Source organism: Pholcus phalangioides, unplaced genomic scaffold (assembly GCF_987345545.1).
Source record: "Pholcus phalangioides strain wild (caught in Gottingen) unplaced genomic scaffold, Ppha-v1.0 ptg000022l_1, whole genome shotgun sequence".
NCBI lineage: Eukaryota > Metazoa > Arthropoda > Arachnida > Araneae > Pholcidae > Pholcus > Pholcus phalangioides.
The window spans coordinates 27,136,574-27,149,577 of NW_028301615.1; the positions used below are offsets into that span (position 1 = coordinate 27,136,574).

The 13,004-nt window shown below is 34.5% G+C and overlaps 1 protein-coding gene across 1 annotated transcript in view; it reads right to left on the bottom strand.

The window, feature by feature from the left end:
• Positions 1 to 13,004, bottom strand: part of LOC149070129 (transforming growth factor-beta-induced protein ig-h3-like) — a 172,098-nt gene that overhangs the window by 41,680 nt on the left and 117,414 nt on the right. Inside the window, exons 4-5 of the mRNA XM_089249728.1 lie at positions 9,760 to 9,908; positions 6,315 to 6,497 (exon numbers count right to left, since the gene is read on the bottom strand). Coding sequence (XP_089105854.1) covers positions 6,315 to 6,497; positions 9,760 to 9,908 — 332 coding nt within the window. The remainder of the gene's footprint in view (positions 1 to 6,314; positions 6,498 to 9,759; positions 9,909 to 13,004) is intronic.

Below are 13,004 nucleotides of genomic sequence, written 5' to 3' on the forward strand. Positions count from 1 at the left end.
GAAAGTTTGCCTTAGCGGGAAAACTTGGATTCTCCATCGAAAACATCTCGTTTCTCCGCCTTTTCTCTCTTCCAATATATATACGACGATAGAATGTCGATGAAGAATGTCGTATAAAACGCGGAAGAATCTGATACAATTATCGGAAGGACGCGGATTGGGTCGATACAAGTCAATATGATATTTTATATATTACATAAACCTATAAAAGTGAATTTTCCAAGAATATTGGGAAATATTTGGCAAACGTAAGGTTTTTCCCCGAGAAAATCGGTTTACGCAGTGAACGTCTTCGGCAAATATACTGTGTGAAAAGAAGTCTAATAAAACATGCACGAACTCAAACATTCGGATATCTATCCTCTTAGAGTCTAGAGAAAAAAAATATCTACCCTTGGGAATATAAACTGGATATTTTTCTGGCTTGAATTTCTGGCAGCTGTTCAGTTTTTATAAACAAACATTTTTCATATTGCCTTCAGAGTTGTTTAGTTTTGTTTTCTTATACTGTATATTTGCATAGTGATGTATCAGATATAGCAGGTTCCCCGGGAAAAAATTCTAAAGAAATCTTAGATATTTAGTTTAGGATTTCATAGGGAAGATATTCTAGAAATTTTTTGTGTCCAGCTTTTGTATGGGCGAAATATTCTTTATGGAATTTCAGTGGAAAGTATTTCTTATGAATGTTGGTGAATTTTATTTTATTCATTTTAATTGAGAAATGATACTGAAATGAATTTTAAAAAGCGATTTCAATTGTTAAATTTTTTTTCTTAATCATACTTTACACATGAGTAAAAAAATTAAAGTTTATTGTTTATTGTTATTACAAAATATATTGTTTTTTAATTCAAACTCTAATTCAAAATAGATTATATTTTTTTCTAAATTTTATTAGAAATATTGAATTGTGTTCATTAATTCTAATTGAAGACAGGCAAATTTATGAAAACTATATAGATTTTATATGATAATAATACCCTCCTTCCTTTGTCGGTGATGACAAAATTTTCAAATTTGATGTTCGTAATGGTTTTTGAGTTTTGTCAAAATAAGTAATTGCGGTAATATTTTGGGCTGCACTATATTTTGATAGTTGGAAATTAATTATCACTAGAGTTGATTCATTTATTATTGTCTTTTTAAAAAAAAATTTAAATAGGGATATTAATAAACAAGTGATAAAAGTGGTAATTACTGTAATTTCGTAATCTAGTAAGAATTATCAGAACAACAATTGTTTTTCGCATGCACACTTTCTGTACGCTGTATTTTCGTATAAGCCGCTAGTAATTTGCATTCAATGGCTAAAAAACTTTACTAAAATTGGGGAAAAAATGAATTTCATACCTTTCTTCAATTTTTCTTATAATTTTTTAAATAGTCGATAATATTCTACGTAAAAATGATTTATTTAAATAAATCGTAAAGAATTTTGATATAAAATAAAAATTTATCAAAAAATTCATTAAAACTGTTCCGTCCATCGAAATAAAAAAAAAGTTGCAGAATAAACCAAAGCTCTAAATTATCTCCAAAAGCTAAAAATTAAATTTTACATCTGTAAAAGCCGTGACTTTATATATTAAGTGAAATTATGGTGAATGTATATGAGCTAAAATACATAATATTGATTAATGACAGTTGATGTAATAAAATGAATGAAATTCAAACGTCATAAATTTTGACTTGTAACAACTGCCAAATAAAAACACTCGAAGGTGTTGAATGATTCTTAAAAATACACGTACGCATCAAATGAAGAAATTAAAATCTTGAAAGAAATTAAGATCTTGATTTCTTGATTAGAGACAAAGTATCGTTTCACAATGATCAGAAGTGTGATCAGAGTCTTTAGAATCGTCAGATGAATGATGCCATCAAAATAATCGGAAGAGGGATCACAGAGTCGAGTCGAAAAAAAATATCGGAGGAAAAATTAGTCCAGGGCAGAAGAGTGATCAGAATGAAATCACCAGAACTGTGAACAAAGCCATCAGAAATTATGGCTTTGTTCACAGTTCTAGTAAGAATAGATTAATCAGAATAAATATCCGAAAATGTTTTCCACATTGAAATTTCCAAATTTTTAGAGTGAAGGTTAGTAAAAAAGATCAAAGTCATTAAAGGGGGCAGAAGATTGATCAGAACCACCAAAAAGAACATGCAGGTGATCACAGAAGTGTAAAGAGATCCATTACAATGATCAAAAACGTAATCAGAATGATAACAATCATTGAAATGATCAGAACGATTAAAATGGTCAGAAGAGTGATCAGAGCTATGAGGTCTTTCAAGTATTACGTCAGCATCGAGCGGAGGGGTTTCGGATTTGTTGACTTTTGATGACGGGGGGGGGGGGAGGGGGGCGTTGGAAGGTTGCTTACGTCATCAACCAGCTCTTTCTGATGATATGAAATATTCTAAGCTACTGACGAAATTTTGAAATTTTGCTGACCGGGGGGGGGGGGGGGGTCAAAAATGGCTAAAAATCTGTTTATGTAATACTTGAATGACCCCAAATATAAAAAGATCAACAGGGCGATGGAAAATGTTCAGAAAAGTGAACAGAAAAATTAAAATGATCACAGAAGAATGATTAGAACTACCAAAAAGATGAGAAGGGTGATCAGAATGATAAAAAGAGTGATTAGATTTATCAAAATGGTCGGAAGAGTGTGCAGAATGGTCAGAAGAGTGCACAGAATTATCAGAAGAGTGCACAGAATTATCAGAAGAGTGCACAGAATTATCAGAAGAGTGCACAGAATTATCAGAAGAGTGCACAGAATTATCAGAAGAGCATACAAAATGATCAGAAGAGTATACAAAATGATCAGAAGAGTGCGCAGAATTATCAGAAGAATATACACAATGATCAGAAGAGTATACAAAATGATCAGAAGAGTGCACGAAATGATCAGAAGAGTGCACGAAATGATCAGAAGAGTGCACGAAATGATCAGAAGAGTGTACAGAATGATCAGAAGAGTATACAAAATGATCAGAAGTTTGCCCAAGAATGATCAGAAGAGTATACAAAATGATCAGAAGTTTGCCCAAGAATGATCAGAAGAGTATACAAAATGATCAGAAGTTTGCCCAAGAATGATCAGAAGAGTATACAAAATGATCAGAAGAGTATACAAAATGATCAGAAGAGTATACAAAATGATCAGAAGAGTATACAAAATGATCAGAAGAGTATACAAAATGATCAGAAAAGTGCGCAGAATTATCAGAAGAATATACACAATGATCAGAAGAGTATACAAAATGATCAGAAGAGTGCACGAAATGATCAGAAGAGTGCACGAAATGATCAGAAGAGTGTACAGAATGATCAGAAGAGTATACAAAATGATCAGAAGTTTGCCCAAGAATGATCAGAAGAGTATACACAATGATCAGAAGTTTGCCCAAGAATGATCAGAAGAGTATACAAAATAATCAGAAGAGTATACAAAATGATCAGAAGAGTATACAAAATGATCAGAAGAGTATACAAAATGATCAGAAGAGTGCACGAAATGATCAGAAGAGTGCACGAAATGATCAGAAGAGTGTACAGAATGATCAGAAGAGTATACAAAATGATCAGAAGTTTGCCCAAGAATGATCAGAAGAGTATACACAATGATCAGAAGTTTGCCCAAGAATGATCAGAAGAGTATACAAAATAATCAGAAGAGTATACAAAATGATCAGAAGAGTATACAAAATGATCAGAAGAGTGCACGAAATGATCAGAAGAGTGTACAGAATGATCAGAAGAGTATACAAAATGATCAGAAGTTTGCCCAAGAATGATCAGACGAGTGCGCATAATGATTAAAAGAGTGTTCATAACGATAGAAATTGACAGAAGAGTAAACAGAGAATCATTAGGATGATCAAACCAATAAAGAGCGATCAGTAACTAAAATTATAGAGTGGAGCAGTATTTAGTTCTGATCGAGTTTAAGATTGATCAGAAAGTGATGAAGAGTGACAAAAAATTATCGCGGCTGAGTATATCTTTTATTCTTTACGCACATCACTTACCGTAGTTAGTTATTAAAATACATGACAAGTATCTTTCCATATTGCATCTAAGAATCAGTAGACATCACTGGAGGGGGAACACACCATTACACGAAGTAAGTTTTCTCGCATGTTTTCCCGTCACATTATAAATTTCCAAGGCGCTTACGGCAGCTGTTCCAAATCGTAAAAGAATTCTTTCAGCCCAAACAACTTACGGGACAGTAAAAAAACATATTTTACTTCACGTTCCTGTCGTCCCAATAAATGACGGATTGATACACGCGGTGTATCAATTTGTAACACAGCGGGGAGAATAGCGTACTTTTTTTCGCTCTGAAAAATAGTTTTCGCGGGAGATTTTGCCATAGTAGAGCAGCATCTGGTTCTGATCGAGTTTAAGACTGGCATCTGTATATTTTTCTCCCGAGGATATAGGTGTATCTCGCGGAAAAAAAATCTCACGAATATGCTCGGTGGAGGAATAACATAATAAAGAAAACATGGGTGAAAACTGCATAACAATAACGTAAACGGAAATCAATGACATGTTGCGGTGGGAAACGTTTTTCCGAAGGAATTTCAATGGAATGTAAAAAAGTTGTTCCGAAAGAGATTTTCATCGGTTTAGTTTGACGTTGATGTATCGACTGGAAACACTGACAAGTCCGTACTTTTGTTCAGTTCTTCTCCCTCAGAGGATCTTTCAGGACAGCATGTTCTTATCATGCTGTGATAAGTACCTGTTATTTTACTATCATGGATATTTTAATTCCAGACGATACGAAAGAATTTTCCGACACTGCAGTGCCTTTTTTGAAACCGCTCTTTTAATAGAACGAACTAGATCATTTGATATATAATGTCTTATTGGAAAATATAAATTCTCAGAAAACAATCCATTACACTCAGCATACGTACATTGATACGGATTTATTGAAGGATGTGACGTCACTCTCGGCTTATACATACGAAAGTTTTTAACAGCTGGCTGATGAGAAGTTGAATTTTAGGAGAGAATGAAAATTCAACTACCCCTGCGGGGAATCGAACCCACGTCCTGCCCGGTGAGACCGCTAGACTACAAAAATGCAACCAATCTCAATCTTTCCCTAGAGATTATGTGCACTGAATGGGACCGTACATGGACGGTCGGATTTAACTCGGGCCAGAGCTCACAATTGCTGACATTGCCACCCAAAGCTGCATTAGGAGTCATCTTTCAAGCGGCTTTGTTGCCACCAGATCGCGACTTATCCGAGGATGACGATTGATAGCGGAGAGTGACGTCATCCTCCTATAAGCCGCCATCTGGTGGCAAGGTCAGTTATGCGGATTTATTTCATGAATGAAACCATAATTATTACTTTCGAAGTTGAATAATTTGTTCGAGGACCAACTGGTTGTGACTGAAAGGATCAATCAGTTGATCAATCAAGTCAGTTCCTTAATATGGAAATATTAGTTAGTGTGTTAGATAGTGATATGTTTTTAGCACATCGCCCTGAAATCATCAATGACTCGGGTCAGAGTCATTGAAATGATCAAAGAGCCATTAGAATGGTACAGTCATTAAAAAGGGCAGAGAACAGAGCCACACATGAAAAGAGTAGAAAAGTGATGGATCAGAAAATGATCAGAGACATTGGAATGATAAACGGGCAATCAGAATGATAGTCATTAAAATGGTGAAATAAAAAAAAAAATAGTAACCAGTCACATTATTTTGGCGAAATTTGAAGAACGATTCGTATCACTGTTACAGCCATGAGTAATAGTCACTGAATAGTCGTGATGAGTAATTTAATAAATCAGAACAGTGATTGAATTTAATCAGAAACGTTATCAGAATCATCAAAAGGAAGAGAAAAATGACCAAAAACCATAAAAAAGATCAGAAGAGTGAGTAAAGTCATCAAAAATATCGGAAGAGTGTTCGCAATGATTAGAAAAGTGAAGTAAAATGACCAGAAGATGATCACGACTGATTGGAGTGGGAGCGTGATCATAATCATTCCCCCTAATTTTATCCGATTGGGAAATTAACTTTGAAAAATGTTGTTGCCCCCTCCATTTCCCGATGGGGAATATTCCTTTTCATATTTTCTTTTAAATACTATATTTATTTCTTCTCTTCAGTAGAGTTGCAAAAAAATAAGCAAACTTCGCCAACATTACGCCAAGAAGTCGGCTAAAATACATTCTCACTATATCGTTGAGAATGCTCCCAAATAAATCAAAGGTTAAAACTTATAGCATGAAGTAATGAACATCACAAAATAACTTACCCCATTAGAATATCTATTAATGCGAACTTTGTGTCCACCTTCGGCCAATGTTTCGACTTCTTGCTCCGCTTTGAAGTCTCGAGAATGTAGTTTCCTTCCTCCGGCTACGTGGTAGAGAAGAATTGGCGATTCTCCTTCGAGGAGGCTCACTTTTAAGGCTTCCTGATCGTTCTGAGTTAATTGCTGATCTCATGGAAAAAATAACCAGAAAAATCAATTAATAACTCCATCAAGAATATAGAGCTATTGATGGTGGATCTTTCCAGCTAAGAGTAAACAACTTAATGAATGATACTGAAAATACTATAAAATATATTGCAGATACTATCAATTTATCGATTATGTCGAGGGTTTTCAACTCCCTAGACATTGCGGGCTGAATTAAAACTTTTCATGAAGACCAAGAGCCACCAAGTAAGATGGTGTACACATTCCCAAAAGACTCGATGTAATGTACAGTGGTGTCTTAACGGATGGGCACACGAACGGGCCCTTAGTCAAATAAGGCATTAAATTAAATTCATTTCTTATATTAATTAAGAATTTTCATTAACTGTGAATTTTTTTTATTAATTTTATTTCTTTCATTAATTCTGAAAATATTTGTCTTTGTAATTTTTTGAAATTATTTTTCATTAGTTACCAATTTCCATCAATGATGAAATACTCAGAAAAATCGCCGACGAGAAAGGTAAATACAAGGAAAAAAAATCAAAGCTCCTTACGCATTTCGAACACGTTATGGGTGTCGTATTCAGAGGATACAAACTATCACGCTGGCCAAGTATCCCACTTGGATTGATTACCAAATCTTAACTCTCGTTGCCAAGTGGAAAGAAAAAATATACATCTTTTCAAGTCAAACATCGTGAATTAACCAGACTTATTCAGGTCAACCAATCCAAGCGGGATCCTTGGTCAGCGTGATATTTTTATCCTCAGAAGACGACACTTATAGCGTGTCGAAATGCATAAAGAGTTTTGTATTTTCCTTGTATTTGCCTTTTTCGTTGGGAATTTTTCTGAGTATTATTAGGCAAAGTTTACCTACTTTTCCAATGATGAAATGATTTGAGGAATCATATAATTTTTTAAATCAATTCTTTTGATAGTTCTGAAATTAATTTTTATATAATTCTGGGATTTTTTATATAATTGTGAAATTTTTTCTTTCAATAAAGTATTTTCAGCATTTCTGGAAATTCTGTAACTTATTACGCCTTGTTGGAAGCTAACTATCCGTATAAAAAATATATATGAAATAAAGGCCCACCCCCAAAAGAAATATTTGGGAAAGCTCCCCCCCCCCCAAATTTCGTTAAGCAGGCTATGATAGTATAGCACGTTAAATTTGGGAATAATCTCACAATTCTAAACACCGTGAAAACTTTTTTTTTACATTTAATCGGTTTACTGCATTAAGTAGCTATTTTCGGCATAGAATCGGAGGAACTTGAAGAAGGCTCCGAGAGCCACGTGTGGGCCGCAGGCCATACGTTAGACACCCCTGGCTCATAAGAAAAAACAGGCAAGATTTCTTTAAGCAATTCAAGTTCATTCAACCTTCCACAAAATATGATTTTAAAACTTATGATAATATCAATGAATCGTAAAATAACACTTTTCTCAATCACGAAATTCTCCCAATTAATTCACTCATAAATTTCACGGGATAAAATAAACTGTTTTTCTCCCCTTTGTTTCAGATAAACTTAATCATTCTTCAGAGAAATATCTGCCATTCATCATCAGTAAATAGGATATATCATCCCTAGATGAGTAGTGGGAGGTGTGTCGTAAGCGTATTCGGTTGGAAGCAAAGTCTTTACCGGTCATTAATTAATGCCCATGATTAATGATCCCACTGAAATTCCCGATTCATGAACATCGCCAATCTCGTACATGCCGCGGATTTCCTCCCTCGAAAATTACGTGCTTACACAAATTTCTATTCACCACTTATAGAAATTTTAGGATATCACAATCGTTATCACGTTGGCCCGTAATTACGCACGAAATGCGTGGTTATTGAATGATTGCTGTAATTGTAATTCTATGAAGTAACGTTTCCTCGCATATAACAGCTTTCCATTGTCTATTGTGCGTCTCTCTCTCTCTCTTAGGATTATTTCTTTCAAATCTTTAAGAGAAAATTGAATGCAAAGAGAACAATGTGCTCTTAAAATGGAATTTCTCCAACGGAGTAAATGTAGATGTCGGTTTCAGAGAAATTCAAATCGGATCTGGAAAAATTCGATTAGAGGAGAAGTTGATATTATACACAGAAGTTAAATCAATATTTCCCGGAATTTTTTGGCCATGAGATTACGAAATGGATTATATTATGCATGCGGAATTGTTTTGCGAAATGCTCAAATATGCATATCAATAAGTTCTATTTTTGTTATACAGGTTGTCCACAAATACATATACGTAAATGTAGTTCGAAAATTCATGAAAATTGAAGGAATCGGTATGTCTGAATGGAATTTTCTGAAAAGTTATTTTCACGAAGGGAGATTTTTTTTCTTTTGCCAGAGGAACAAAGATCCTGATTTCTGTCGATAGAGGGCATTGCACGAAAGGAAATCACCGGAAATATGTAAATCAGAGTCCTATAAAACGCAGGATGAACGATTAACAGTTCATTTCTGAATTTTCCAATTACAGGCGCTTATATTCCGTTTCCATTGTGCAATTGACATTGGTGGATAAGTCATGACTGTTGAAGTTGTTTTACTTCAACCAGCATAGTAGGATGAAGCTTTGCGAACGTTTCGGGCACAGAAGAGGTTAAAGAAAAGTTCGTCCGATTCCTTTCGTGCAGCGCCCTCTCTCGACAATAATTTGAACTGCCTTTTTTCCCCTTCCGTATTAAAAAAATTTATCTTCACTAAGATAATTTTCTATGTACGACCCATCTCCAAAGCTCCTGCGAATCAAGTTTGGGTCGTGACACAGGGCCGTCATTTCAACTTTTTCCAGGGGAGGGGGGGCAAAGCACATTTACTTAATGTATGTATATATATATTTGTATATATATATATGTATATATAATGTATATATAATGTATGTATGTATATATATATATATATATACCATTTTTAGTGTATTTTCAAAAGCCGAGGGGGGGGGCAGCAACTGCTATCCCCTGCCCCCCCTAAATGACGGGCCTGGGTCGTGACCCATAGCTCGAGCCCTCAGCTGTTATTGGGTTTTAACGACCCATCTCGGAAGCCCCTACGAATCAAGTTGGGGTCGTGGCCTTTAGCTCAAGAAGCCCTGGCTGTGTGTAAATGAATTTGCACGACAACCCTTCTCAGAAGTACCTGCGTTAGGTTAAGAATCTGTGCTCTACACGACGAAGGGTTGATGAGATAACGCGAATTAGGACTCATAAGAGTCTTAAGAGAGTACTATAATATATTTCAATACACAAACTTACATCAAAGGCTTCGTTCGTCGGTGCGAATAATGTTATCGCTTCTCCGGGTTTTTGCAACCGTCCGCTCAATCCAGCTTCTTTCATGTAATCCACGAAGACCGTCGCTCCCAATTCGCGTGCCGTCTGCAGCACGTTCACCATCGGCTTAACTGAGGAAAATTTCCGAAATTTCAATGTGACGAAAACATTCAGATATTCATGGCTAAAAATATTTTAAAATATATTGATCACACACAAATGCTTGTAGAGTAACCGGGATTTGGCTGGAAATGGCTCGAGGACGTGTGACTTGCATTTGCATTACCGGTTACGAGGGGTCTTAGGATTTCGCTAATGCTGTTTACGAAATGTTAATCAATTATGCAACGTTAAATTCACGTTGATATTCATAATTTAAATTTTAGTTCAATTTCAGAGAATTTGATTCCGATTTTATCGTTAAAGGGTTGGGATTAAAAGAGGAATGGAGTTTTCGAAGAAAAATTTGATGATAATGATTAATAATACGCATATTACTGATTATATTATATTGGTATTATATTGATTAATAAATACTTTTTCTGAAATAAAACTGTGTAATTTTTTCGAAATTTTCTCCATTCGTTCTGTGATTTCTCTGAATCACTTTCATTCCCTTCTTCACTCTGATCACACCTCCAATCTTTTTGATGACACTGATCCCTCTCTCTCTCGTCACTCTTCTGAAATCTTTCTTCTCGTCATTATAATGATTTTTTTGTGATCATTTTAATAATCCACTCACTCTTCTGATTTTTTTTTTCTGTCATCATTCTGATCATTCTAGTCCAAGGGTGATCAACCTTTAGGAGAGTGAGGGGCCACCTCATGGATTTGAAAACGTGTTGCGGGCCACTCAAGTGATCTGTGAATGTGTCGCGAATCGGTTGAGTGATCTTGAAATGTGCCGAAGGTCACTCAAGTGCCGTGTGGAAATGTGTCGTGGAGTGCTCAAGTGCTCTGGAACCGTGCCACACGTGCTCAAGTGATTTGTAGGTACGTCGTGGGTCACTTGAGGGATTTGCATATGTGTCGCGGGCCTCTAGAGTGATGTGGAACTATACCATGGGTCACTTAAACAATCTGTAAATGTGCCACGGATAACTTGAGTGATCTGTAAATATGTCGGGGCACAGTTATAATGCTCTATAACTGTACCGTGGGTCATTCAAGTGATCTGTAAATATGTCGCGAGTCACTTGAGTGATGTTACACTGTACCACAGGCCATTAAAGTGCTCTGTAAATATCCTACGGGTAACTTATATGCTCTGTAAATGTATCACGTACCACTTAAGTGATCTGTAAATATGCCCGCGAGTCGTTTAAGAAATGCAGAAAACGTTTGGAAATGTGTGCGGCGGGTCACTCAAATGATTTGTAAATGTGCCACTTGATTCATTGTTACAAAATAAAGTTATGAGGTCGCAGGCCACATCAGATGGTTCCGAGGACCAAACACATTTGGCCCGTGGGATATGTGTTGAGCTTATATTTTCTAGTCACTGATCATTCCTCATTGCTTTGATGATTCCAATATAACTATGTGACCTCCCTTATCATCACTTTGATCACGATTTTTTCATTCCGTGATCCCTCTTCCGGCCATTCTTATAAACTTTTTTATCATTACCTTCACTCTTCTGCAATTAAATCAACCCACGATTTGAAAACTAAATTCTATTAGAAAATATTCATAAAATTCTACATTATGATGGTAATCTCAGTTGAATTTCGAATTTCAGAAAAATTTTAATAAGACAGTTTATTTCCACCGCGATAAAATTTCAAAAAATTTCAGTTCGCAAAACACGAAAGAATGTATACGTAAAATAATATTTTATTATTCAATATTGCTTCGCACGATTTCACGGCAGATTAAAATGAAAATTTCCAATGAAATTCAGAAACGTCAGACAATAAGTAAATTGTAAGAAATTCAAATGAATCGCGAAAATTCTTACTAAATGCATCTTTTCATTGACCGATACTTTGAATTCCTCCTCGTTGTTATTTCTCTTTCATTTCACGTCCGAAATTTAAATATTTAAATTTTCTCTCTCTCTCTCTCTCTCTGCATTTAATGAATGCCGATAAATAAATGTATAAAAGGAATTCAGTATTTAAAAAAACATAGGAATAGAGTAAATATTTCTTCTCTTACAATATTGCGTGCATGTGCATTTGTGAAATTCATGATTTGCTTTAAAAATTGAATTTTAGTTTTTAGCATTTCAAATAATTATATTTTCACGTGGACGAAGCTATTCTTCACTGATTATTTTTCAATTTTGTTTAAAAAAAATCAAAACTCACAGAGTTTTTATTCATTTCACACATTCATCGTATGGAAGAACTTGAATTAAGAAAATTTTTGATGCTTCTCGTTATAAAATTATCAAAATTTATAATTTCGCATTCTCCTTTAAACTGCGTAAAGAGTTTTAAATCGAATTTTACGAGCAAAATTGGTGAACGAAAGTAAATCCACTGCTAGAAATTTAAATCCTTTTAAAAAATATTCACGGAACTATACTATGAAAATTTCAGTTGAATTCGAAAACCTCTAAAATTTTAAATAAAACACTGGATTTTCACCGATTAAATAACGAAAAATTCAATTCGCACGAAACTTTTGTATCATAATGAAAACTACACGTATAAAATGATACCTCATTTCTAAACATTGGTTGAAACAATTTCATGGGTCGATCAAATTTCCCCCAAAATTATGCCAGACAATAAGTAAATTCTACGAAATTCAAATAAATCGTGAAAAATTTTCTCTTACTATAAACGTGTCTTTCATTAGCCAATACTTTGAATTTTGTTTTCGTTGTTATTCTTCTTTCATTCCATTTCCAGGATTAAAATATTTAAATTTCTCTCTTTCTGCGGAGCATTATATTATTCAATGCAGATGAATAAGTTTATAGAAAGACATTCCAGTACTTCGAATTCCAAGATTTTTAAATATTCTTCTTATATATTATTGTATTTTTGTCTATTTCTGAAATTTACAATTGGCTTCGAAAGTTTAATAATATTTTTACATTTCATACAAATATTACTTTGAGTGGGCGAGTATGAATTTGCCTATTTTTCACAAATTGTCTTTTATTTGTTATTAAAATGATATGCAGAATTTTTATACGTTTCGGACACTCTTTGTTAAGCACCCGGTATAAAAAGAATATGTTTCTACCGAAAGTTTTATATTTTTCTTGT